A 27,909-nucleotide genomic window follows, 5' to 3' on the forward strand; every position below is an offset into this window, starting at 1 on the left:
TGCTTCCTCCCTCCCTCAGGCAACAGAGCAAACAGGACGATGTGAGCTGCTCACCAATGTGCTTTATTGGAAGTTTTCCACAGTCAGTAGGGAGTTTGTTGAACAGTAAGGATTTTTTTTGAACTTGACTGATCAAAGTTCCACCTTCAAGTGGTTTTGGCAGTTTTGGCTCAACCCCTCCGAGTCCTTCCTTACCACGCCATGGCCCCAGGGTAATTCCCTGCAGCAGCAGCTGTGGCTGGGGAGCATCACCCTGTCAGCTCTCCCTCCTGGCCCCAGGGGTTATCTGCAGCATAGGAGCAAGGAGGATGCACTGAATCCCCACCCCAAGCCAGTCCCCTGTCACCACTGATGTGATAAGAATCAGCTCCTTTACCACTCAAAGACTGATTCTTTCTGATACACATTTTAGATTCTTACAGAAAATAAAAACTCAGATGAAGTGGTGCTGCACTCAGAGCCAATTGGCAGTGCTTGCCTCGACAGTACCCAAGAGGCCTGGTTTCAAAACATGCTAAGAATCAAAGCCCATTTTTCACAAGTGTCATTAATATCCCAGTGCAACTTGTCCACTGAGCTGTGACTCAGTGGGTCACTCGTCAGTGAGTCAACCTCATAAACCTAAGACTGGCCACATTCATCAATGGTGAGCCATCACCAATGCCCAGAGTTACATCAGAAGTCAGTTTGGTCCTAGCCCCCCTCCCCCAGTCTGTGCCCTCAATGCAAAGAACCAGGCAGCAATTACTGCCCCAGGCTCTCCAAACACTAAACATGTTTGGAAACAATCTGCTGCCTGCCTGTTTCCAAATCTTGGAGCAGTGCACCAGGTCCTATTGACACACCTCCTGAAACACCCTCTCACACACAAACCTGAAGAAATGTCTTCATCCTCTAGGAGAGAATTGCTCCTGAGGTGGTAACGAGACCCCATCCTTCACATCCTGCTAGGAACACCCAGCCAACAACATCTTCCCCCCAACCAGCTTCAGAGGTGCTCACTCACATTGGGTTGCACTTAAATAATCCAGTTACCTCCAGCCTGTCCTCAGGGCTACTCTCCCATATGAGGTAGGGTGTCAGAAGCTAGAGCAGCAGAGCTTGCCAGCTTTCATGGGGGAAGAAGCATCTACTCAAAGATGCTCAACAGTTACAGGGTTGTCCAGTTAACAACCACCACCTCTGACAGATGGACTCTGGAGAGTCTGACTGGTGCCTGAGGAAGGTGGGGACAGGTCTTCAGAGACAATAACAAATGGATGTTGTGACACTGACCAGGATTTCTGAAAGTCAAATTAAACCAGAGGGTCCCACACAGTGTGGGCAGCCATGGGGCTCTCTCCTGTGCACACTCTGACGATTCCAGTGCCCAAGTCCTAAGTGAGTGAGTCCTTCCCCAGGGGTGGCTTTGTTCATATTTTATTTAGTGCACTTAAAGTGACATTTTCTACAGCTGGCAAGACTGAAGTGGCATTTTCTGCATGGATGTTGGCCCATGCAGGGAAGGTTCCCAGCTGGAAGATGGTCTTGGCCCACGTGTTCATAGCCAAGCTAAGAAGCAGAACTCCCATAAGATTCATGAGCAACCCAGTTCTTGCCTACAAGAGAAATACAAAGACAGCTGTTGAGTTTAGACTGGACAGCTACAGCCTGTGGAGCACAAAGCCATTTGAATATAAACATTATAAAAAGGGAAGGCTTAATTGCTATTAATATTAGCAACATCTTCAGTGGGCTTTCTTAAGCCACAAAGGCCATTCTGCAGATGCTTACCAAGCTTTGATCCATCAAAAGCATTAACATCTGCTTAGCCTCAGGAATGTGAGCAGGAATTGGGCCCGAGTCTAATTTTACTCATGAGCTTTATTTCACCAAGCTGGGGAATGTTTCCTGCATCCAGAAACCTATGAAAGCTGAGCTGGTGACACTAGCAGGACCAGCAGTAGGGTCTGGGAGATGCCAAGCATATTCAAGACCACCTTTGTCACCACTTGGAGCAATGGTGACCCCAAATTTTGCAGGGCCAGCCTTTGTAAAGGCTCCTTCCATATCCCTGTGCCATCAAACACTGCTGAGAACAGTGTCAGACTTCTGTCTTTTCACTTCACTGAACACTGAACTGGTACAAATCTGGGAGGTTCCTCTTTTGAACACTCCACTCAGGCTGGTGGCTTTCAGTCATGTAGGTTCTAGACCTAAAGATCTTACCATGTCCTTCACCATCAGGTGCCCAGAAGAAAATGCAATGGAGTTGGGAGGTGTTGAGACTGGCAGCATGAATGCATAGGAGCAGCCTATGGTCCCTGGTATCATTAAATAGAGGGGGTTCACCCTCAGACGAATGGCCTTGAAAAACAGAAGGGAACAGAAACGGTGCCAGGCAGAGAGATCAAAGACTGCCAACAGTGAGTGCACGGTGCAGAGCTGTATCCCACACCCCATGAGAAATAATCACACCTCTCAGCAACAGCTGAAGGATCATCACCCTTCAGTGTCCACATTATCCCACAGGCTCTTGCTGTGTTGTTCCCAAAGTGCCTGAAGCCCAGGGATGGCACAGGCATGACACAAACCTGCCCACCCAAAGGGCAAAGAGAGGAGGGGAGCAGAGTTGCAGCTGGGCTTGCCATGGGACCACCTTACCAGCTCTGCCAAGACAGGCAAAAAGATGATGATAGTGGCTGTGTTGCTGGCAAACTCTGTGAACAAGGCAATGACAATGGTGATGAGGATGACAGCCACGGGCGGTGGTACACCCTCCAAGGGATGCAGACGGCCTCCTATCCAGACAGACAAACCAGACTCCTGCAGAAGGGAGAACAAAACAGCTGGAGAGTGGAACTCCTGCATCCTTGCAGTGACTTGATCCTCTCCCAGAACTGCAAATTAGATGCAACCTTCATTGACCTACACAAGCACCTAAGTGTGGAGTCCTCAGGGTATTTAACAGCAAGCGGATTGGAGGGAGCTGCAAGATCTCATCTCCTTAGATAGCTGCTGTGCATTTCTGTAACTTGAAGTTGAGAGACTTGTGCTGCAAGTGCTGTGACCCCAGCGAACTTCCCAGAGCCAGATGAGAACCCCAGGAGACCCTCTGATAAATCCCAACTCTGCTGGACAGGATGGCTGCAACGTGGCAGCTGTGTCAGGCCTCACCTCACAGCCCTTTGCCATGGCAAAGCCCCCTCCCAGCAGCAGGATGATGTTCCAGGGCACTGTCTCTTGGGCCTTCCTCCATGTCAGCAAGGGCTGCATCTCAGTGTTGGGTGCTAGGTGAAGAGAAAAGCCCCATGTCAAACACCCCCAGAGGAGCACATCAGACATCAGCTGACAGAACAGTGTCCTGAGGCTGACACCAGTGCTGGACCTCACTACCCAGGAGCTGCTGCTGGTTAAAATACACAGATGGAGTCTCCTAAGGCAGACAGTGAACTTAAGATGAGATCTTTAAAATAAAAGGAAATTTGTTTTAGAATTGCAGCATTTGGTTTTTCTTGAGGCTTTCCTGGGGGAGCATTTAAAATCACAGAATCATAAAATTGTCAGGGTTGGAAGGGACCTCAAGGATCATCCAGTTCCAACCCCTCTGCCATGGGCAGGGACACCTCACACTAGATCAGATTGCTCAGAGCCACATCCAGCTTGGCTTTAAAAACTTCCAGGGATGAGGCTTCCACCACCTCCCTGGGTGAACGTTCAATCAACACTACTGCAGCCAGGCTGCTGCTGTGGGCTGATGCAGGTCCAAGAGTCTTGGCTCTTGCTCCATGCCTGCCCTACCAGAGCCCAGGCACAGGCAGGTTGCCTGCCTGGAGTTGTCTTCTACTCACCTTTCAGGTCAAACCACCACCTGAAGGAAGGTTTTTGTGAAGGGAAGAAGAAGAGAATAATGACAATGGTGATTCCTGTAACTGCATCCGAGATAAACCTGTCCAAAAGCAGCAGAAACATTTTAAGAGGCACAGGCCTGCAGAAATACAATGTTTATGAGAACAGGGATTTACCAAAGGAGATTACAAGTTTCCATCTGGTTGAAAGACCCTCATTGTTCACAGGTATTTTCTTTTTAATTCTCTCTCAAGCTTTCTGCAGTGGGCTCTGAACCCCCCCAAAAAAAGCTGCTCTACAAATGTAAAGACCAAGATGTAATCTCCATTGGCTGCTCTGATTGTGGAGCTGTGGGCAGTCCAGGAGGGGCTGTGAGGACAAGTCTCCTCAGCTTGTGGCAGGGAGGAAGAGAGGCAGAGCCCATCTTCTTCACATGAGCTCTTTGCAATGCTCAGACTGCAAGGTGGAAGGCAGGCTCCAGCCAGAGCTCAGGCATGTGTTTGATTGTAGGAAGCTATGAACTGAAGAGGAAAAGGTCCCTAACTATTTTGTTGTATTAAGGAATCATTTATTATGCTAGGGCTTTATTTAAGAAGATAACAAACAGCTTGAAGATCTCTTCTGTTAAGAACCAACACCACCCTCAGAGTTTTAGCATTCCCCAACTGCTATTCCATTTGTCTTCCCAAGGTATGGCACAAGGGAGATAAACTTGCCAAAGAGACAGGAGAGCCTTTGGGGTCAGCTCCTGCCATCTCTCTTCAGCCTGCAGTGAGACTGCATAAAGAATTCCTTGTTTCACTGTCAAAGCTCCTACACACAGCATTCCCAACAGGAAAACCCTAGGGATGTCCTCAGACAGACACATGCCAACTTCCCACTGGGTTTCATCTGCCTTCTCCAGGAAACAGAAACAATAAAGCTGGCTCTGCTGCTTGAAGCTGGGTTTCATTTATCCCAGGAAACCTGAGCCACTGTGTTAGAGCAACACAATCAGAAACCCAGGAACCCCAATGGCTTGGAAACACCACTGAAAATGTGACAGTGGAATGAAAAGAAACTCTTACCCTGGTGAAAACAAGCTGGCCCAACCTGGAATGAATTTGGGATCCCTGGAGAAAAGCATGATGGCAAACACACAGAAGAAGAAGAAAATTGCCTGTTCTGCAAACCTAAAATGAAAGAAAATGCAGATAAAAAGCTAAAGAGGTGGATGAGGCCAGGACAAGCATTGAGCTCAGGCTGCAGCAGCTTGGGGAGAAGTCTGGCTGGAGTTCCAACACTGACCATGGTGAAACACTGGGGTGGATTGTAAACCTATTTGCCAATACTGCTATTTTCCAGCAGTTGTCTCATCCTGGAAGACATTAGAGAGACCAGGTGGGCATCAGCTGTGCCCAGGTGTCACAACAGGCACAGGCAGAGTTGAACTTCTGGCCACGGCAGAGAGGAAGAGCCAAGCAGCTTCTCATGGTCATTCCTCCTACCACTGCCCTCTGGGATGTCCCTAAGGCACTGCCAGCTAGGGATTGCTTCACTTCAGTTCAAGCAACATAAAAAGATAGCAGAGATTCAAATCATTTCTAAACCACCAGGAACAAACTTCAAGGTCAAAACCTAAACAGCATCCTCTGGAGACGCAGGACAAGCAGCAGGTTAACCATCACTGTCTGTCACTAAATATCAGGCTTGACTCCAGTGGAGTCAAGATTTAACCAAGACAGTGCCTCAAAACACTGCTTTAAATCTCCCAGAGCATAAGGCAGGGCATTTAAACCCCTGGGAAGGAGCCACTTGCACTGATTTTAAGTTATGGGGCTGCTAATCAAATTGGTAAAGCACAGCTTAATGGACTTTCTTACTCCTAGACCTCAAAGTGGGACTTTGATTCTTTCAGAGACATTTTGCAGGCTGCTCCATAATGTACTGGGTGGAACAAATAAACCAATTTCTTTCATTTGCAGCCCAGGCACAGGCAATTGTCTTTGAAGAACCACTCTATGTCCCACACAACAGCAATAATTACAGCACAGAGAGCATCACACAAACATCACTGGATCTTCACAGCATCACCCTCACTATGCAACTGCTGTTTCATGATCCTGCCCAAAAGAGAGTTCTCATTTATGATTTTTTTGAAAATTTTCTTACCTTTTGAATTTGACTAATGTTATTTAGCAATTTTTCTTTCCCAATTAGAGTCCTTCCTATCAGATTGATTCCCAAAGAAGATTTGTGTAACTTGTTCATAGTTCAATAAGTACCTAAACTACCAAGGAGTTAGAAACAACTTGAGGACCACTGAAGGTTAAAACCTAGAGATGCAAAAATCTTCACCAGCCCTGGTTGCCCAGAATCTTGGAGACTGGTTGGTCACACCTAGGGTTTGATTCTTGGAATCACAGAGTCACAAAATTAACCAGGCTGGAAAAGACCTCTGAGATCATCAAGTCCAACCTATAACCCAACATCATCTAATCAACTAAACCATGGCACTAAGTTCTTCATCCAGTCTTATTTTAAACACTTCCAGGATGGTGACTCCACCACCTCCCTGGGCAGTCCATTCCATTGGCCAATCTCTCTTTCTGGGAAGAACTTCTTCCTGACATCCAGCCTAAACCTCCCCTGACACAGCTTGAGACTGTGTCCTCTTGTTCTGTCACTGGTTGCCTGGGAGAAGAGCCCAACCCCCACCTGGCTACAATCTCCCTTCAGGTAGTTGTAGACAGCAATGAGGTCTCCCCTGAGCCTCTTCTTCTCCAGGCTAAACACCCCCAGCTCCCTCAGCCTCTCCTCAAAGGGCTGTGCTCCAGACCCCTCCCCAGCTTTGTTGCCCTTCTCTGGACACATTTGAGTATCTCAACATCTTTCTTAAACTGTGGGTCCCAGAACTGGACACAGTTGTCAAGATACTGTGGAGACACTCAGCTTTGCCTGCTTCCCCTTTTTTGACCTTTCTCCTAAGCCTAAACCCCATTTCTGCTGAGTCTCCCAAATATGATCCCACCACTGCAACCTGCACCAAGCTTTTCCCAAAAGACAAGGCCCCTCAGAAACTTAAAGAAGAAGCTGGAAGAAGCTAGAAGTCTCTTGTTCTTTCTTCACCTGACTAACGCAGCTGAAGGAGCTATTCAGAAAAAAATCATGCAGTCACAGAATCACAGAATTAACCAGGTTGGAAAAGACCTTCGAGGTCATCAAGTCCAACCTAGTCCATGACATGGAACTGGCTTCTTTCCATGGATTTTCTTTGAGCAGCTCTTGTGTTCTCTTAAAGTACATCCACAGGCCATATGATTCAGATCTGTCCTATGATTCATCAGCCTTCCTGATGAATGCTTCCTGCTTTGCAGAGCAGGAATGCACAGCCCCTCAGAATTCAGCCTGTGGTGGTTAGCACATAACACACAGGATTGGAGTAGAAAAGCCACAAAGAGTAATTAACCAGCCCAGCATGAATTCCCTCTAACATGAACTTTGTTCTTGGGAAGATTTGGGTACAAGCTGCTATTTGCAATTCCTGTTACTGAAGGTGGAGAGGCTGGAAGGTGTGGAGAGGCTGGAAGGTGTGGAAAGCAAACTCCAGCAGGTTACAAACACTTGGAATGGAAACATCTACTCCATTTTCCTCTCAAAAACCCCACTGCCTCTAGTTCTTCACTCTTAAGACAAAACATTTCCCACCCACTTGATTTCAATCTCAGGCCCACCTTCATGACTTACTTTGTTGGACCCAGTTTCTGATAGTCCTCCTTTATCACTTCTCTGGCTCGGGCTTCTGCATCCACTCTTAAATTTGACTTTTTTGTTCTCCAGCCCCTGCCAAGAAGCACAGTGCCATGTTTACATGCCTCTAACATCAGTGACACTTAGGAAATGCTGCATCTTCCACTGCAGTGTCTGCATGACTCAGTGGACTTCTCCAGTGCCTGCTCTGCAAGTTGGCAAAGAGCTGCACATCTCTGGCAGCTCAGTTTGCATTGTCTTCAGATCATGAAGACTGATGATGAAGGTCTCTGCTGTAGATAAGGGCAATAAGGCTCTATTTTATGTATCCTTTCTGCCTGCATTCACGCAAAGGAGACCCTGCAGAGGTTCAGAAGTTTTCTCTCATTTATATTCTGAACTTTTTCCTCCAGCATGGGCTGTGATTGCCCAAACAAAGTTCCAGCTTTGCAGGATTTCCTCATGTCCTACAGATACCTACTCGGGCAGAACAACTAGGAAGAGGGTGACATAGAAAATTAATCTGTCTCTTCATTTCTCAAGTCACTTGCGATTTCCTGGGTGATCCCAGGATGATGCTAAGGATCAGCTAAAATGTGCGGAATTTCTAACTGGCTGGGAATGTTAATGTGCTCCTGGCTAAGCCTCTTAGCTGGGCCAGGCTGACCACAAACTGTTTGCTCCTTTGTAGTGTGTGCATACAAATGATGTATTCATACCTTGCACTTCATCTCCCATCACATCCCATGGCTGCACCTGGTTTCCAACCCTGCCTGTGACCTTAGTTAAACCTACAAACACAACCTTCTGCATCAGGTGCATCCACTTGTTTCCATGGTGCCGGCACTTCCTTAGCTCATTCACTGCTTCAAAGGGGCTCCAAGGCTGGACCTTCTACACATGACCTTCTACACAAGTTCCTAAGCCTCAAACAGCTACACTTGGTCCTTCAACTTCTTATTTTGAGGAGGTCTTATTAACAGCTCTTCAGCCCAGTCACCCCATACCTAAGCCTTTTAATGTCTTTTGGATTCAAGCAGAGCCAGCCTGCTGTTGGACTGCTGTCCCTCTGCCTGTCCTGTGCTGCAGACACCAGCCACTGTCCCTGAGCCCTTCCAGTCAAAGCAGCCCAGCAAACTCCTGCAGACACTGTCTGCACAGGGCTGTCCCTCTGCAGCTTCAGGATGTTGCCCCAGGAGAGTTCTGGTATCTGTGCTGGCCCAGCTCTCCCAGTGAAGCCAGGCTCTGTGCTGCCAGAGAGCAGCCAAGCAAAACAGAAAGCAGCACGTTCTCGCAGCACAGCAGCAGCTCTGCACTGCTTCAGGGGCTCTGGCCAGCTACTGACCGCCCAGGGCCACGCCAGCAGGACACAGGGGCCATGCCTCAACCCTCGCTGTGGGATGTGGAACTCAGGCTCCTCACCACACGAGCCCCAGGCACACGATGCAGAGCTGCTGCGAGCTGGCACAGCCTCCTCTGAAGCTCCACCACGGGCCAGCGTTTGGCATTTTCTGGACTGAAACTTTCCCATTGGGTTTTTCCTGTCTGTGAGACAATGTAAATATTTGGACACCTGTTCCCTTTTCCCCCCTCCCCTTCTATTTACATTTTAGACTCAAAATAACAATGAAAGACTTGTCTAAATATTAAATATTCTGCATGGTCCCTGGAGGATGCAGGACTGTGAGTTTGTTACTAGCACAAAGGAGAGTGCAGAGGGGGAAAAGGGCTCCAAGTGAACCAGCACAGCAATGCTACAACCATTTTAAGTGGTTTGCAGTAAGGGCTGCATGCATCCAGCAAGGATTTACTGGAAAAACATGTTATTGTCAGTTACAGATTAACACAGTGTTGCAAAACCAAGCCCTGCTGTGAAGTAAATCCCTTCCAACCCCAAGTTTCTGCCCCAGGAACAAATTCTGGCTCTTGTTCTAGGAGATTTTTTGGCTACTCTTTCCAGGGTATCCAAGATTTCCTACTGGTCCTCAAAGTCTGACCCTGCTTTTCCTTCTGTTGATGAAAACTTGTCACTGACCTCCACAGGCCCAGGTCAGGCTGTAAAACAACCTTTAACAAAAGGGTTTAAGTGAGTGAACACTGCTGACAGCCCTGCACTTGTGTGTGCTTCAGGTAGAGAAAGTGCATGCAAACCATTAGACATCTTTACAACGTTCCTGCTGTGTATCAGCTTCCTAAAATTAGATGACTTGTTATAGCCCGAGTACCTTGAACTGAATTATGAAGCCCTCCCCCTGCCCAGGAGACAATCCTGGGTGGTATCAGCAGATGTAGTGTGAGACCTGTGATCAAGGTGTGTTTCACAATGCTGCTACAGCCCCACTAGGTACATGCAGAGTGAATGCAAACATACCTGAGGTTAATTCCTCCATACAGGATGGAGATCCACAGCCATCCCATGAGAAGAAAAATCAGCATTAAAGGAAATGCAAACATAAACCAAGAACCAAAGTTCACCACATCACATTCTGGAAAATAACTAAGGAAATGGGAAAAATCAGGTTAATGCAAGAAGGGAAAAGAGCCCTTCAATGTAAGGGTAAACAGACACCTGAAATCAGCAGCAAAACATCCCACAATTGCCTGCCTGCCTGCCTGCCTTTGAGAACTACTCCCCTGTGTGCATCAGCAGGGATCTGGGCACTAGGAGATTTGAGGGTGCTGGGACAACCTACCAGGCAGTCTGCCACCCACAGCTCACCCAGCCCAGCCTCCATGGGAAGGTGTCAAAATTTCCCTCCAGCTGGCTGCTGCTCTCCTGAAGTGATGCTCCTGAACAGTGTGGGTGAAACCCTGCTGCAGCTGCTGGAGAGTCTGAAGAGGAACCTCCCAGAGGTGCTGAGGACAGCCTGAACATGCTGCTGGTAGAGGCCAGCACAGAAATATCTCTGGGTACTTGGGATGGCACTTATCCCTTTTATAACTAACAGGTCACAACCACTGGGGTCCTCCTTGTCCTTGTCCTCCCTACCATGCAGGGGTAGACAAAATTGCTCACAAAACACTACCTGGCCTGTTTCATTGAAACAGTTACCAGGTTCATTGTGTGTGTGGAGTCAAGTCCCATCAAATCCAGAGGGATCAAGAGCATCAGTAAGGTGAGGTACATGTGCACCAGTTTGGCTGACAGCCCGACTGGGTGCACTGGAAACCTGCTGGTTACAGCTCTGGCTGATGCAGCCACCTTCTGCTATCACCTGCTCACAAGGTTTCCCAAATGTTCCAGAAGGGAATGAATTTTCCAAACCAGTCCTCAACACAGAAGGGGATTTCCCAGAGGGATGGAGAACACATCTCTGTTTCCCAGGATTGACAAGGCTCTCCAGGATGGGCTCCCATACCTCTTCAGCTGGCCCAGCAGGATGAGGTTTGGTGCAGTGCCGGTCAGAGTTGCTGTCCCTCCGATGCTGGCCGCGTAGGGGATGGAGATGAGGAACCCTTTCCATATGTTTGTTTTGTACTCCTCCTCCTTCTTCAAGTCTGAGAGAGCATCATTGGCCATCTCCTTCTCCTCTGAGAGGTCTTTGCTTTAAAACAGCCCAAAAGAGAATCCGGTGAAAGCCCTGGTTTGAACACAGCGCAACCATTCAGAGCCTTGACAGAAGACATCCTCTTTTAACACATCCAAGCTAGCACTGTCCTCAGGGAAGCCTGAGCAGCTCAGTGCTGCAGAGGGGTCTGCCCAGTGAACTGCCAGTGGGATGGCAGCCTTGCAGAGGGCACAGTACCCTCAGCACCCATCTGCAGGAGCTGAGGGTGCACCTGCCCTGCCCAGCCCCTCAGCGACTCAGTGACGCTTAGCATAAAGTCCACAGGACTGCTAAAAGGAAAAAGGACAACTAAAATTTGATAGCACTGAGAGGAAAGAAAACTGTTCCTGGAAGTAATCTTTGCTTCCCATGGTTGTTATCAGGGCAGGAGCATCACCAGTGTGTAAATCCTGGGGGGAGGTTACAGCACCAGCTTCACGTGTCTGATGTTCCTGAGAAAACCAAGGCACAGCTCCCCAGCAGGAGACACTTCTGGCTACCAGTTCAGAGTGGCTGAAAAATCTCTGCATTGATTTGGGCATGTCAAGGCATGCTGGACACACAGAGGAGGGTTTCTACTGTCAGGATGCTAATGATTGGGATGTTTGGTATAACCAAAACATTACAGTGATTGAATTTCAAATTCCTCCAGCCTGCTCTAGCTCAGGGGTAGTTCTCTCTCTCAGCTCTCTAATACAAACTTTATAGTCAACTTACTCCTCAGTACTTGCCAGAAACTGCATCTCAGTTGGTACAGTGTAAAGTTTATTCTGCTGTAAAGATGCTGAAAAAGAAAGATGAGGACTTTAAAACAGTTCAAAGCATCTAGAAAATTCTCCTTGAACCAAACAGAGGGAGGGAGGAAACAGCTGCCATTTGCAGAGGAGAGGCTGTGCACACCAAGGGTGAGCTCACACCATGGGGATGGGGTCAGGAGCACCTGGGGGGAGAGGGGGGGTATGAAGGAGTCTGTCTCCTCCTGCCACCACCCCTGTCCCACTGCAGCATCCAGAGACACTTGGTCCCTTTACTGCTTCTGTCACTGGTGGGCTCTGGGATCTCCTGACATGAGCAGCAGTTTCAGGGGGTGCCTTGTCAAGTCATGGTTTTAGGGTGAAGTTTTTGGGCGAGGGTTATCCATCACTCATTCTTAAGACCAAAAACTGTGGGGCCTGATGTTATCTGTGAGGCATCAGTAGGAGCACTCCCTGCTCAGGAGCACCATTCACAAGGGATGAGAATTTTACCTCCTGCAAATACCTAGAACAAAGTCACCACAAAACTATAACTCCCTCTCTAAAGACAAGAGTGAGACACACATTTGGGCTTCATACCAGGTCTTCTAACACCCACCCTGACAGTAAAGACCATTCCCAAGACCACCATCCCCCCAGGAATGACAAACCCTGCAGGCTGAGCAACCAGTCCCTACCGTGAGTTTAGGGCCACCCCAGGTTCCCATTCCTAGATCCCACATTCCTAGTTCCTGCACATTCCACATGGGCTCTGCCTCACTGTCCTTCTTACCACCAAGCACAGGGCTCAGGAACACCTGGAATGGTAAAAAGGCTGCATTTTGACCAGGGTGGCCAATGTTCCCCTTGGCAGCGAGCTGGGAGGTGCACACCACAGTACCACACACACACACAGGAGAATTCAGAACCCAGAGACCATGCAGTCACCTCTTTTCCACCAGAGCTCATACAAATGTGGCATTTGCAGTGGTGGCTTGACCTCCTGGGCTTGGCAGCAGAGGTGTGCCATGAAACCCCATTTCCCACACTCCTCCTCAGGCCTGGAGTACCTCTGAGTTTCATCCACCTTCAGCCCAGGTGACCTTTCCTCATCACCCCTGACTCTGCTGCCTTTCCTTTGGCTCTTTGGTGGTTTCTGGGTCCAGAGGTCTGTGTCCCTGTACCTCCTCAAGCTCTGCAGACCACTTCATGCAGAGCTCATTTGCTCTCAGTGCCACTCCAGCAGACCCCAACTGTCCTTGCGCTCCTCCTCTGTTTGAACCACGATCACTTTCTACCCACATCTGCACTGGGGACCAAAAGCAGTTCATGGAGAGAGGCCAGGGGTCAAAGTCTCTGGACCTGCTCCCATGCCCTGAAGACACAGAGCTCATTCCAGCCCAGTGAAGCAGGGCATTCTGCAGTGTCATGTTTTACACATCGCTAATTTACTGAATTGGAGTTAATTGGCTTGGACACACATGCTGAGCTTTCATCCCAACACTGCCCATGGGGGGGGTGTAATTAGAAGGACAAACATCAACCCAGGGTTAACTGTTGATCCTCCAACACACTTAGCCCAAGGCCTCTTACCTCTGCTGTCCTATCCAAGCCCAATGCTGGCACTGCAAAGACTTTTTCAGGCTACCACTTAACATTTTTCCATTATTTGTCTCCCTGCAAAGCCCGAGCCCCCATCCCATCTCACCAGGGCTTTCTGTGAGTTACCTCTCAAGGAAGGTTTGCAAAAGGCAGCCATGCACAGTAAAGCCAGAGCTGCTGCAGAGCAAACTTTTGCTATGGAACTTGTAAAAATGAGTTAAAAATTGCTGCAGATCCCTAAGTCAGGAGAGTCCAAAGACCACAGAGGTGGGACCTGGCTGTGCACACCTCCCATGGAGCACAAAGAGAAGGATTCAGGGGCCATATGCCTTAGAGGCACAAAGGCTTGCCCTACATGAATGTGGCTTTAATGACATCTTTCTTCATTCTAAGATGCTGAAGAGACCTGAGAAGGAATTTTCCCCCCACTCAGGGGTGCAGGCAGCAGTGCTGGGGCCATACCCTGCCAGCATGGGCTGGGGTCAGGCAGCCAAACCAGGCAGGTGTCCAAAAATGCACATTTCCCACTTGCCCATAGAATCATTTCCAGGTCTGCAGCCCACAAAAGCACCTCAGGCACTGACTGCAGTCACCTTGAACTGACAGAAGATATTCTCTAGGCAGGCAAAGAAGGATGGAAAGATTTCCATGTGATTTCTACCTGGAGATGCTGAAGCTGCTCAGGGAAATGAAATCTTCAGAAAATCAATTTCCCATGGATGCTTCACAGCCTTGAACAGATTTTTCTCATTTCTTTCTTTTTCTTTCTCTCTCTTTTTTTTTTTTAATCCACCCAAGTGTTTTTTAGCCTCCTGGACACTACCTCAGTAGTGTCTACAGCCAAGCAGACCTGCAAATTGACCTCATCACATGCCTCTGTAAAACTTGCTGCCACACAGAGCCATTTGCCTGTGACTCTGCCTTCAGCAGGATATGAAAAATGAAGTAAAAAAAAAAAAAAAAAGAAAAAGAGTGTACCTTCTTCTGAAGAGCTGCAACAGCCCCAGCCCTGGCTCCAGATGACCCCAGCAGAGAGAAACCCCCAGGAAAGGTCACCTTCAAGTCTCCACTCCTAGGTGTAACATCAGATCTGTCACTTTTGACTGACTTCAGAGGTAGGGCTTCCTTCAAGGAACTCAGCTTTGCTCATCCATCCAGCAAGATTACAGAAAAGGATGAGTCAGGAAAACCTGATGCTGACTCCCCTTTCACTTGTATTTGTCACTTCCACAAGCTTCTACCTCACAAGAAAAATTCATCATCACAGGAGATGTGGAAAACATCACTTTATTCATTCTTCCCCTTGTACACCTCTCCCTTTGCCTTCTCTCACCACTGTCAGCACTGTGAGCCAAGGATGCTAATTTTGTGCTAGCCAGTGTCTAGGACAACAAGGCTCTTGACTTTGTGTTCCAAATCCCTGCTCTGTTTACAGTCACAACTGCATAGTCAAACCATTTCAGAGGATGGAGTGAAGGTTAAAAGCAGACTGACAAAATACAATGCTTCTACAGAAGAAGAGGTTCTAGCAAAGTCAGTGGGGCTGGTTTTAATGGATGTGAACGGTCAGAAATTCATAAGGCAACTGTGATAAAAGCAACCTGGAGTGCAAATGTCTCATAATTGCTAGACATTGATGATGCATGATTAATTATATCTTTATTAGAGTTTGCACATGCTTGAGTCTTCTTCTGAGGATTCTTTTCTCTGCCTGAGGACTCAGTGGGAACCAAGAAGCTTTTGCTTTTCAGTCACAGAGGCAGAACAATTGCTAATTAGTGCAAGAAAGAGAAGCCACAACTACTGCTCCAGCAGTAATAGCTGCAGAGGGACTTCACCACATCACCTCTGCTTTGCTGCTTCTCATCACTGCCTGCCAGAAGCCCAAGCTCCTGCTCAATGACTCGTGAAGGGAGGGCTGGAGGAGGACCTTATCTAACTGCACACCCCTGACCCAGCCTGTCCACAACCTGCTTAGGAACAACACCAAGCAGTGGCTTCAAGCTGGGAAATCACAAAGCACTTTGTAAATTGGTGTTTCACCTGCCAAGCCTTCCCCTTCTCTTCCAGCTCAGGCTCTAGTTTCACAGGAGAACAAACAGGAAAACATGAAAAGCAGCCACGTGTCCCCGAGCACAGGGCAGCCCTGGATGCTGCCACGGGGAGGCTGCTGCCCTCGCCCTGCTCCCACTGCCTGGCCAGTGCCTCGCCTGTCCCAGCAGCAGTGCACCATCACCCAGCACCCTCTGCCCAGCTGTTCCTACCCACAGCCCTCCTGGCTCTGGTTGTGCCCGCAGCAAGGCATCCCTGTGGCTCCCATCACTGCCATGCCCCCAGAGCTGGACTGTCACTTGTGCCACCAGCAGCTTTACGCAGCAGGCTGGCTCAATGTCACCACCTCTTGCTTTTTCCAAGCAACTCCTAAGCATTGCCTCCTGCATGGCACAGGGCAAGGACAGGGCAAAGGGAGCTTCATGCCAATACTCTCCCATCACAGTAATAAAGTGGGTACTGAAATGGGGCCAGCACTGAGATCAGGCTGCAGCTAAGAAACCTGGCACTTGTGCCAGGGAAGTCAATAAAATGGGGCACATTTGGTGACAGCAGGACACACCTCAGCTGCCTTCTGCTACAGCCCTGCCTCAGTTACCTTGGTTTTCTTCATTTTCCCTGTTCATATCCTTAGAAGTGTCTTTCTCCCCAAAAAGGCTTTTTAAAATGGCATTGGCGATTGGAAGCATCATAGCAGTGGAGGCTGTGTTACTTAGCCACATGGACAGGAAAGACGTGGTCAACATCATCCCTAAAATCAGTCTGGAAGAGAGGAAAAAAGGAAAAGCTGAATTTCTGCAGTTTGGCAAGGTCTGGGACACATCACAGCTATGGGATAGAAAGCTCCTGTGCCGGGACAGCAGAGCTAACAGCAAAAAAGGGCTTCTGGGACTACCATGTGAGGGCTTCTGGGACTACCATACAGGGCCTCTGGAACTACCCCATGAGGGCTTCTGGAACTACCCCATGAGGGCTTCTGGGACTACTCTGTGGCTGGATGGAGCACAATTATAGCAGAACCAAAAGCTTCTGCTGCCCTCTGAGCAAAGGCAAAGGCAGAGAGCTGAATAAACTCAGTAAGGAAGAAAGAGGGAGATATGTTCAGCCTTCTGCCTTGGGGGACACTCACATCACAACCCAGAGCTGCTTCCTGAGCTCCCCATGGAGGTGGCCCTGCCCCCATAGTCACCTGGCTGGCTGGACTCCCACCAGCATGAGGACACGGAGGGCGATCCTGCGGTGTAAATTCCACTCCTCGATGGCTGAGGCCATGATTAAACCACTGAGGAAGAGGAAATTGGTGTCTAAAAAATATTGTGGGCAAACTTTGTTAGAGGGGAGGATCCCCAGGAAGGGAAAGAGGACGATGGGCAGCAGGGCTGTCACAGCCAAGGGCAGTGCCTCCGTGCACCAGTACAGGGCCATCAGCAGGATCACATAGAGACATCTTCCTTCCTGCAAGAGAAGGAGAGAGGGAAAGTAAGGAATGGGGCATCCCAGAGGCATCTTTTCACCTGGAGACACTGAGTCAAGCAAAATGCAGCAACTGCTCCTTCAAGGGTCCAGTATTTCTCTCAGATCATCTCCATGAAATCTTCCCTCCTGCATTGTGTAGGGGTTCAGGACTTACACTGACCCTCTGAGACCACAGCGAACCCCAAACCCTCCTCAACTGCCTGAGCTTCCTATGAGCTGCAGGGTGGCAGTGCCCTGGGGCACCAAGCAAGGAAGCTCTGGGGAGCAGGAACTGAATTTGGGTGCTAATCCTCAGCAGGCTGTATTGAGGTCCCACAACAGGAGGCACACAGGAAGGTTTCTTTTCTTGGATCCGAGTTTCCCAAGAGCTCTGTGAGAAACCATTCCATGGCAACCCACCCATCCCTGCGGAAATCAGTAAGTCAAGTGCCCTGCTGTCACGTCACTTCCTGAGGGCAGGGAGCTTGCCCATGCCCAGCTTTGCCCCAGCTTTGGCCAAGGCTGGCAGAAAACCAGTGCCCCCCACACCGGGAATTCATTCATCTGCCCAGGAGACGCAAACTAGACCAAAGCCATTTGTCATGACAGCCCTGGATGAAATAACGAGGGACGGAAAGAAGTCAGGAGAATGGCTCCAGGCCAGGAGGGGAGAGCCCCAGGGGGTAGAGGGGAGCCCAGAGTGAAGCTGGGGTCAGTCATGGAGGGGCTGAACGGGGACATTGTCAGTGACTGCAGGGCAGAGTGCCCGCAGAGCTATAAATAACAGCCCAGAGTCACTTGGAGCCACAGAGTTTTTTTTTTGTTTTACCACTCTTTTCCAGCTTGTTGCACAGGTTGAATTGTTAATCAAAGGCATCTCTGTCCCTCTGCTGGGACCTTCCTCTCCAGAACCCAGGCTGGGCTCACTGGGCTTTCGTGAGGGAGATGACAGCTTTGCTCCCTGGCCTGGTGAGGTCAGGAGCAGAGCAGACTGGGAGCTGTGGAGCTGCATTTTGGGGACAGCATGGGCTCAGCAGCAGTGCTCCAGCTACACAGCAAGTACAGCAAAGCCACAACTACCTGCCCACCTGAGAAACTTCACTCCAGACCTTAACTAAAATGTGGTCATCCTCAAGCTCCTAGAGCAGACATGAGCCCCATAACACACCCACAAACTGATGATAAAACATAACCACAGCTATTGAGAAAGCCAAAGAGCAAATCAACCCCAACACTCAGCCTGATGAATTGAACCCAGCACAGCTTTATGCCTCAGAACATCCCTAGTGAGGGTTTGGCAAGTGGCAAGAACAGTAAGAGTTTCTGATGTGTTTTTAGCACTCAGGCTTTGCACTTCACAAGCAGTTCTGCCAGCACAGCTCCAGTGTTTCAGTGCTCTGAACAGCTCTGCAAGCACTGCACAGCTCAGAGTCCTGTGATGGTTTGAAACTGTCTTTTTAATTTTTCCTTGCAAAGTTCAGAACAGAGAAAGTGAAAGAATGTAAATAAGTCACTATTGGGTGTAAGAAAGCAAAATAACGATTGTTCTAAACACTTCCATTGGATAGATAGAAATGTTTAAGAACTATTACCCAAAACAAAGTAGGCACTCGGCACATTCTGCGTTCGGCAGTGGGGGCAGTTGCTGGGCTGTCTGGCTGCTGTTTCTTCTTCTCTTCTGGCTGAAGATAACACACTGACCTTGGCAGCTAAGTTAACAACTTTCTGCTTAACTAACTCTGCTTCTCTGTCCAGGGGGGTCTGGGGGGGAAGCTCCTGGGAGAGAGGAGGCCCCTTTGGGAGGGTCCCCTTGGGGGGAAGCAAAGGGAGATCGGTTGTGCTTTTTCTGTTGATTGTATATATTTGTGAATGTTGTGAATTTTGTATATTTGTACATATTCATTGCATTTCATTGTAGATTTTAGACTCTGCTTGTAAATACAGCTTTTCATTTGCTTCCAGACTGAGCTAGCCTGGTTATTGTCGGTGGGGGGGGGAATTTCAGCTCACACCGACACAAGTCCTCTGCTCTGCACTTTTTAAACGTGTTCCATCGTGGCAGAGCCAAGACTTCATGTGAAGTTCCCAAGATCTGGATTTAAAGACCATTTCCAGTCCTAATTTTAGATCCCAGTAAAAACATGCAATGGTGTGAAGTGAACCCTTTATGTTCCCAGCTCAGTCCTGGCACCTGGCAGCTCCCATGAGCTCCCCACAGCTTCACTTCCTCCAAACCAGTGGGACTAGAGCAACAAACGTGGAAGAGCTGAATTTTGTACAAATAGTCATGTCTTTAAAAGTTTTCACACTAGATTACTGATTTCATTCGTATGGCAACTGATAATTTCTCCTTGCTCTGGCTCTTTATGCACCAAGGAAACAGCCTCGCTCCCATTAAGTTCTGTTCCATTTGATCTCTAAAGGCTGTATAAACAACTCTTTCCCCCCCCCCTCCCACTAGCAAAATATTCTTCAGTTTTCTAAAAGGAAAGTTGCACCAAAGTCAGCTTCAAAATAAAGACACTTTGCCTCTCACAGGGGCTGAGCAACTGGAAACATTTAAGAGTGCCTTGATGTAAGAGCAGATCAGTGAAGGCTTTGACTGCCTTCATGAAATGGATGAAGGATGATTAAGAAAACCTCCTTACAAGTAAGGGATATTTGTTGTCTGGGGTATGGGAAATGTTCTGCAAAACACTGCAATGAAACACAGCAGGAATCTGGTAACTAACCTCCAGTGCAAGATCAAAAGCCAATGAAACAGGGCAGAAAGGGCTGCTAGATGGAAGTTCTCCTGAGAGTTTAAAATCTGTATGGATCAACAGCAAGCCACTTGAAAAAGGACTCTAGTACTGTTATCCAGCTATCTAACCCCAAAACAGGACAAATTGCACCTACATTACACAAGTTCTTCACTTAAGATGGGAACATCCCTGGACAAAACAGGAACAAGATCTCTTCAGAATAACTAAGATTCAGAACAAGCACTCCCTAGAATAAAAACTAATTTCAACCATTCATAAAACTGAACCAAACTCTGCATGAAATGGAACAGGTTTTGGTTTCAAGATCTCCTGCAAACCTTAGTTACTGACTGCTGCCTGTGCCCCATGGGTTTGGGGTGCATGCAAACCAGAAATGCTGACAGATGGCAGAAGAATGGTCTGGAGATGGCCACAGCTGCCCAGGGATGGTCTGGGCTGTGTCCACAGTTGTGTGCAACACCATAACCCCCAAATGACCTTTATCCTTCGACCCCTTTGCTGTGACAACTTCTGCTTCTCTCACTTCCCTGCAGCTTAGGGTTTATTATTTTCAAAAGAAGCCCAGCAAAGTTCAGGGGGGGAAAAATGGCAGCACACACGAACTTTAAAATGGGTCTTGTGATTGGGTTAATTTTATAACCATTTAATGATTTCCAGGGAAGTGCTTGGTGACTCTGGACTGCAGCACCTCCTTCCTGTTGCTCAAGAGCCTTGGGAATGACCTCTGCCCCTCCAGACATAGATCCTGTCTTTGCTGCACCAGGAATTTTCCACACTGGGGGACTTGCTCAGCTGCTGCAGAGAAGCCAAGCCACGAGGTAGTCTCCCATGTGCAGGGGAGTTGGAGAGAGCAGGAGGCCTCCTGACAGGGCAGATGAGGTACCCTAGGGAAAGGAGGTGCTGGCAGGGAATGTGGGTCAGGTAAGGCAAACTGGCTCACCCAGGCATAGCATCCAGGCATCGGCCTGCCCGAGCCACCAGCCCTTACCTCCAACCTGGAGCTTCAGCTGCACCTTGTTCTCCACCAGCCCCAGCAACCCTTGGGCAGCCCACTGCCACCTGGCCCAGTGCCCACAGCCTTCCCAGCAGACATACCCAGCACATGAAGATGCCCTACCTAAAGGCACTGCCAAGCTTTGGTTTGTCTCCATCACCTTTGCAGGTGACATGGTCATCACAGGCTCCCCCATCAACCTTCCAACCTACAACCAGGCAAACTGGGAGCACACAGGTGACAGGGCTCCTCCACAATCTTGATCTCAATATTTTGGCCCTTTGGTCCCACTGCTATCACAAAGGAACATCCTCTCCGCAATACTCAGAGCTACTTGGTGCTGCTGCTTGGTCTCTTCTCCCAGGCAACCAGCACCAGAAGAGGAGGACACAGCCCCAAGCTGTACCAGGGGAAGTTTAGGCTCGAGGTGAGGAGAAAGTTCTTCACAGAAAGAGTGATTTGCCGCTGGATGTGATGCCCAGGGAGGTGGTGGAATCACTGTCTCTGGAGGTGTTCAAAAAAGGATTGCACCTGAAGCCATGGTTTAGTTAGTCATGAGGTGCTGGGTGATAGGTTGGACTTGATGATTTCCGAGGTCTTTTCCAACCTTGTTGATTCTATGATTCTATGAAAAAAAGGCCTGGGGGCTTTAGCTGTTCTCCTGTTACAGCTGTGAGAGCGCTGCTGGCCACCTCTCTCACCCTGCCTGCTCAGCACTGCACTGGAGATGTGAATCTGATTGCTCCTAACCCAGCTCCTGCAAACATTATGTAATCTGGACAGAAACCAAGCCCTCTCTGCCAGCCCTCCTGCCAGCGGAGCTGTTTTGCTCCCACTGGGTATTTGCAGAGCAGCTAGAAAGGGGCTGGTAACACAAGGGCACAAGCTGGAAGAGCTGCAGGGAAGATGTTTAGCTCTGGAATTACTCTAAAAAAGACACAAACTATTAAACAATCTTATTTAAACTTCTTGTACTTGGTAGCTGGCAGAAAAACAGAACAATTCTCTCTGTTTTACAAATGGGACAGCTGAAGGGCAGAGCAAGCGGGCAAATGGACCCAGCTCAGGTAGGAAACTAATGACAAAAATTAAATTTGCATTTCAGAGAAAATCTGCCCAGGCTCAGAGGCCTTGAGGCTCACACCTGCTCCTGGAGCCAGCAACAGATGCTATGTCTTCAGACATTCCCAAACTGGGAAGCTAAAAGAGCACAGTGTGAGGATGTGACCCTCTGTGTGAAAGTAACAGGGCTCCCCTTTTGAGCCTCTGTTCCAGCACTGAGGTTTGGGGTTGGGCAAAGTCACCACATTCAATTAGAAAAAAAGAAAGACTTCCAGGGGTGGTGAGCCCGTGAGTTTAGTAAGCTGTTCCTGTGATTAGTTAAGGTCACCGTTGAAATTATGTTGTGATAACCTGAATCTGCCAGCTTCAACCCTCTGCATCATCTTCTTATACACTCCTCCATTCTGCCTTAGCCTGGACCACCCTTACCCAAACTCTGCTCATGATGGATGAGCCCTCAAGGCAGCAATCAAGTTACTCTGTGCCTTTTTATTCTTTAAAAGAAACAGGTTGAGCTCCTCCAGCCTTTGTGTGGTCTGTTTTCCAGCCCTTTTTCCACTCTGAAATTTCTCCAAAGCCATTGCTAAACAGTGGAAGCCAGCCTGGAAGGATGCTCAGGTGAAACCCACAACCTCAGCAAACAGCTGTCTGGTAGCTCCTCACTGCTCTTCCTCAGCTTTCATGAGTCCATGATCTCCAGTACCACTTCAACCCTTTTGGCTGTGGGTAGCCAGTCTGGTGGCCATACTCAGCTAACTGCACACAGCCATCCCCAGCCCTTTTCTGGAATCTGCTTCCTAGGAGGGACTCCAGTCCAGCCTGACCTGCAGCCAGTGGTGCTGGAGACCTCCATCTGTCTTGGCACTTGTAGGAATTCACAGAGTTTATTGGGTCACAAAAGTCCCCCAGCAGCTCTTGTGAAGTTTCTGTATGGCAGCTGCCTGAAGCTGCGGATTTTACAGTAGCCAGGGTTGGGTGCCAGTATTCTAATTTCCATTTAATTACTGTCACAATAAAAACATTTAATTATCAGACAACCTCTTATGACACAGGACTACACTACAAGCACTTCCCTGAGTACAAAACAAAACTGCTCCACTGAATGTGGCTCTTCTGTGCTGTCCATCTGGCAGCAGTAGCAATGGCTCACGTTCCTTTTGTGCTTCACACCTCAGACACTGCTCATCACCCTTACACCCTGTCCAGGGATTTCTTCCTCAGTTCTTCCACATCCTTTTTCATGTTTTCTGTGGTTCTTAGCTTCCAATTAATATGATTTTTTCTCAACTTCCCTTTTCCCCCAAGTACTGCTTCCTCTGTCAGCTTGCTCTTCAGCAGGCTTGCCCTCTCCAGAATGACTGCACATGGCAAAACTTCCAGTAACCACCCCTCTTTCATCACTGAAGTTCCTCTTCTCATCTCAAGTGATCATTGCTTCCAGCTTTGTGAAACTGGCCTTTCTAATTCATCAAGGACAGACAACAGAGATGGACTTTGTACATGAAATGTATAATCAGCCCCTGGTCACTTGCATCCCCTGCCAGGCTCCTCTCCTCACTGCTACTTCTTTGCCTGCCCCTGCTCTTACTGTGTCCTCCAGACCAGCACCCAGCTCCCCTCCACCTCTCAGACCACCACTGGCATCACCCCCTTCCCTCACAGTGCCTCACAGTTCACATTCTCTGCCTTTAAGTGCAAGCAATATCATTTTTCTTTTGGAAGTTCTCAAAGTCTCCTTGCTCTAATCAGGAGGACTCATTATGTCCAAGTTAATTTCAAATTGCTCTCTGGCCACCAAGGAAGTCAGGTCTGTTTTCTGAAGCCACTGGGCCCTCTTTGCCTGCTCAGAGCTCCTTTTAGTACATTTGGCTGTCTCAGCTGTTACCAAGCCAAGAGGCTGTAGACAGTGAGTTCATTAGAAGCTGTTGGAACAAGCTCTTTGCACAGCTCATTAAAAGTGCCCCCCATGCCCCTTCCAGCAGAACAGTTCCTCCAGCCCCTGCTGCCCTGCCCAAGCTCTTTGCAATCATTCACAGCCCTCCAAGCAGGGGGGTCACAGCCACTTCCACTCACGGGACAAAGTTTCAGCCATTTCAGCAGCAACCAGAGTGGGAAGTGACACAAAGACCCCTGGACGGAGAAGTGGTCCCAGAGAAGTGGCTGCACACAGAACATTCCTTTCTGCTGTCCTGTGTGATGGACACAGGACACTGTTCCAGCCACGGTCTGGGAAGCACAGCCTGAGGTCTCAGCAAACCCCTTCACATTGCAGAAATGTCACTTCTCTGTTTAAGAGAAAGGAGACTGCAGGAAAAAAAAATCTGAAGCAAGTCTCACTCTCCATGAATGCAACCTGCAAAGACCATCAAAGAAAAATTAGGGCTACCAACCTGATGTCAGCACTGGTTCTGACACTGTCCCTCTGTGAAGGGACTCACACAGAGATCTGGAAAACGCCCACTGCAGGGTGGCAGCTGACGAGAGCTTTGATAGCAGCTTGCAGATATGGAAGCTGGAGTTCATCAGCAATAAGCAGGGCCAGACCTGAGGGATGATTTTTTTCCTCAAAGGTTCTTGTCTCCAGGGAGATGTCATCTAGGTGCAGGTTTCAGTGGCAAACCCACGGCACCCAGACTGTGGGGTATCACACACTGAGCCACATCCTATCCGTGGTTCTCTGTTAGATCCACTTCAGGTTGTGATTTCTTTGTCTCCAGATTCAAGTGAAATGCTGCCCTTGAAGCCAGAGCTCAGGTGGCTTTTTATGGCATCCAGTTCAGATGAAAACTGCTGAGCATCTCAGTGGGGAGGAGGTAAATGGTGACATGATGTGGGAACAGACTTTAGAACCCCCATGGCAGGAAACTACTGCAGGAGGTGCCTTTAAGACAACTGATCAGAAGGGAAACCTCATCCTGAGACTAGCATGGGCTGAACCTCACTGCTTCTCATCTTCTGCCAATTTCTACAATGCTCTGCAAGGCAGCACACAAAGCATGGGAGCAGGAACATGAGGATCTCCAGCCCATCCAACTCTCCCATGCTCCAGGTGTGCAAGCGTGCAGCAGCATCAGGGTTGCTACAATGACTGCATCACATTCAGAAGCTGCTCCTGCCCCAGCCTGCTTTCCATGGGTGCTGTGCCTAGGACAGTTTCCCAATAACAACAGCAGCACCCCAGTCAGCTGAATTCCTTCTGAGATGGAGCTTTCTGAACACCTGCAGCAGCCCAGCAGAGCCTGAGGCTGGACTGAAGCCCTGTGTCAGGATAAACCATTTGACAGCAGCAGTGCAGCTGAAGGCACACATTTCCCATCACATGCCAAGACAACTTCCCAACTCTGCTCCCCAGATCCCCCGCGCACAGAGCCCCTGTCTGTCCCCTGCCTTGGTGTCTTTACAGCTCCCTTAACTGCGTAACCTGCTCCCTTCCTTTCCAGCCCCCTATGGCTCAGGATGCAGAGGGCAGTTCAAGCAGGCTCCAGACGTCAGAACTTAATCCCCTGTTGATGCAACAGCAAGTTTCATTTCTTGCTGAACAAGTGAGAGAATTTTGTGTTGAAACTGTAGCTGAACCATTGCCCCCTGAACATGAACAGGTACAATTTGGGATGGTAGCTCACAGCTACAGGTTCACCCCTGCACCAAACTCGGGGAGAACCTGGTGAAGCTGCAGCTGTGTTCTCCTGAAACATTGCACTGGTTAACAGCCACCCAACCTTCTGTACTGACAGCCAGCACTGCTGGTACCAGCCAGTCTCACTGCTACCAACTGGGATGCATCTAGCACCCATGGGATGTGAAGAAAAGATCATCCAGGAAAGCAGGCAGACCAGCCAGATCTTTCAGGGCCTCTCCTTCCCTGCCCATAGCTGCCCCACTGCTTCTTGACCTTCCCAGCTACAAACACTCCCACTTTCCCATCACCAGTTTTTCTTTACTAAGGAAGTGTTGACCAGACTGGATGGTCACACCTGAGCAGGCTACACTGCTGAGAGTTTTTCCTTCTGTACTTGGGGAGAAATCCCTTTCCTGAACACACAAATCTTCACACAGCCTGTGTAACACCATGGAGCACCCAGACCAAGAGCCTCCCTGCAGCACAGTGCCAGGTCCATCTGTGCTTTACTCTCACATCCAGCCACTGTGTGGTTCAGGCACAAGCTTGGGCTGGGTGCATGGAGCATCTCCTCACCCCTCCAATCATATCTCATGGCTTTACAAGTGCCCAAGCTAAACAAGATGCTAGGAAATAGAATCAAAGTCACTCATTAAGTGAGGGAATGTACGAATTTCCTTCTTAGTGATCTGCAGAGGCATTAAGCACCAGCTGTGCCATGTGCTTTCTGCTCCTTGAGGCAGACCTTTAGTATGTGCCTATTAGAACTCACTCAATGATGCAATATAGAAAAATAGAGAGAAAGGGAGAAAGCAATTTTCTCTTTTAATATAGTGTGTCATCAAATACAGCAGTGGCCATTCTATTTGGTAAATTGGGAGATTTCTTTGCTGTCTTGAACACAAAGGTTTCACCTGCCAAGCACTTTACATGTGAAACTAAATGCCACCTTCGTGTCCTCACACACCTGAATCATTCTATAATAACCAAGTACCAACCTCACTCATTCTCTGATGTAAGCAAAGTCATGCTCAAATGGATCTGAATCAGAATCAAAGAGTGAAATCCTGCCCATACTGAAGTCAAAGGCACAAAATTCCCCAGTGATTTCACTGCCCTGTGATCTCCACCCGAGGCTGAGAACATGAGAGCCACTTATAAGGGACAGCTGCAAAAACTCTGCAGACACAAAAATTTTGCCACAGGTTGATAACATGCAGCTAACTCTGACACCAAAGCCCCAGACCTTACCAAGGGACCAGTTGTGCAACGACTGCAGAACACGACAAACACCTTACTTACAAAGCCTTTTTGGACAGCACCAGAGGTCCCCCCGGGAATTGACCACAGTGGTGTGGGTGGCACTTGCAGCTCCCCTGCATTTCCCAAGATATTTCCCAGCCTTGCAGCACAAACCCCACTGCATGGCCACCTCTAGCTCAGCAATGTCCCTCTCTCCCTGTGCACACACTGGCCAGTGTGATTCCCAAAGCACAAGGGATGGGACAGCCACAATGGGCAGCCACAGAGACACCGGCACTTGCCTTCCAGCTCTACAAATACCTCCCTGGATGATGCTGGCTGTGAATCTGCTTTGCCTCAGTCTTCCCAGTTTGCCTTTGGGTACTGATAAAAACTACAGTAAGGCAGCTTGGCATCAGCAAGAAGTACTTGTCAGTGCCATCTGGTTCAAGCTGATTCTGATCCACAGGTTCCTGACATGCCCCTATATAAGCAACACAAATACAGCTCACGCTGTCCATCCCTTCTTGCTCCTAGAAGGTTAAGCTAACCCCAGGATGATCTGCCCATTCACACTCCCAGGTAGCTGCCGAAGGGTGAGGAGCTGTGGCAGACTGCAATCTTTGGTGGTCTTCTCCATCCATGGGGAAACCCTGGCTGGTAGCAAAAGGACTCTTGAGAGGGCCAGATACTGCTGGGGCTGAGGCATGAGGCGAGCAGCAAGATGGGGCAAGCACGGGGGTGATGTCCCCGGTCCACGTCCCAGGGCTGTGCCCCACCGTTTGCCCCGCAAGCTGTGACGCTTGGTCCATGCCCCGAGGCAGTGTCTCCATTTGTGCTCCCGGTCCACGGCCCGAGTTGGTACCCCCGCTTAGTGTACCCCAGTTGGTGCCCCCCAATCTGTGTCGCTGCTTTCAGCGCCTCCATCCCTTTTCCCGACCAGTGCACCCCCGCTCGGTTTCCCTCGCTCCATGCCTCCCCAGCCGGCGTCCCGTGGGTGGCAGCCCCAGCAGGTGCACCTGTCCCGCTCCACGGCCGCTGCTCTCCATCCACGCCTCCAGTGGTGCCCCCCTACCCCGCCCCGCCGGTGCCCGGGCGCGGGTACCTTGGGGGGCAGGCTGAGCAGGATGGGCACCAGTGCCAGCGGCGCGGCCAGCAGCACCACGTAGCGCCGGACGCTCCACGCCTTCTTCACCAGCGCGCCCAGCGCCGCCATCCCGCACCCGCCGCCGCCGCACCGCCCGCCGCCGACCCCCGCTTTATCCCGCGGGACCCGACC

The 27,909-nt window shown here is 49.3% G+C and overlaps 1 protein-coding gene across 1 annotated transcript; it reads right to left on the reverse strand.

Annotated features, from left to right (window-relative positions):
* Positions 1-1,412: 1,412 nt before the first annotated feature.
* Positions 1,413-27,846, reverse strand: SLC13A3 (solute carrier family 13 member 3). The gene is made up of 13 exons (XM_054391804.1): positions 27,736-27,846; positions 16,683-16,948; positions 16,092-16,255; positions 11,823-11,889; positions 10,917-11,102; positions 9,929-10,054; positions 7,555-7,650; positions 4,896-5,000; positions 3,831-3,928; positions 3,157-3,269; positions 2,644-2,805; positions 2,209-2,346; positions 1,413-1,598 (listed from the first exon to the last, which is right to left on the reverse strand). The coding sequence occupies exons 1-13, from the start codon at positions 27,844-27,846 to the stop codon at positions 1,413-1,415; spliced, it is 1,818 nt and encodes a 605-aa protein (XP_054247779.1).
* Positions 27,847-27,909: the final 63 nt, after the last annotated feature.

Source organism: Indicator indicator, chromosome 24 (genome assembly GCF_027791375.1).
Source record: "Indicator indicator isolate 239-I01 chromosome 24, UM_Iind_1.1, whole genome shotgun sequence".
NCBI lineage: Eukaryota > Metazoa > Chordata > Aves > Piciformes > Indicatoridae > Indicator > Indicator indicator.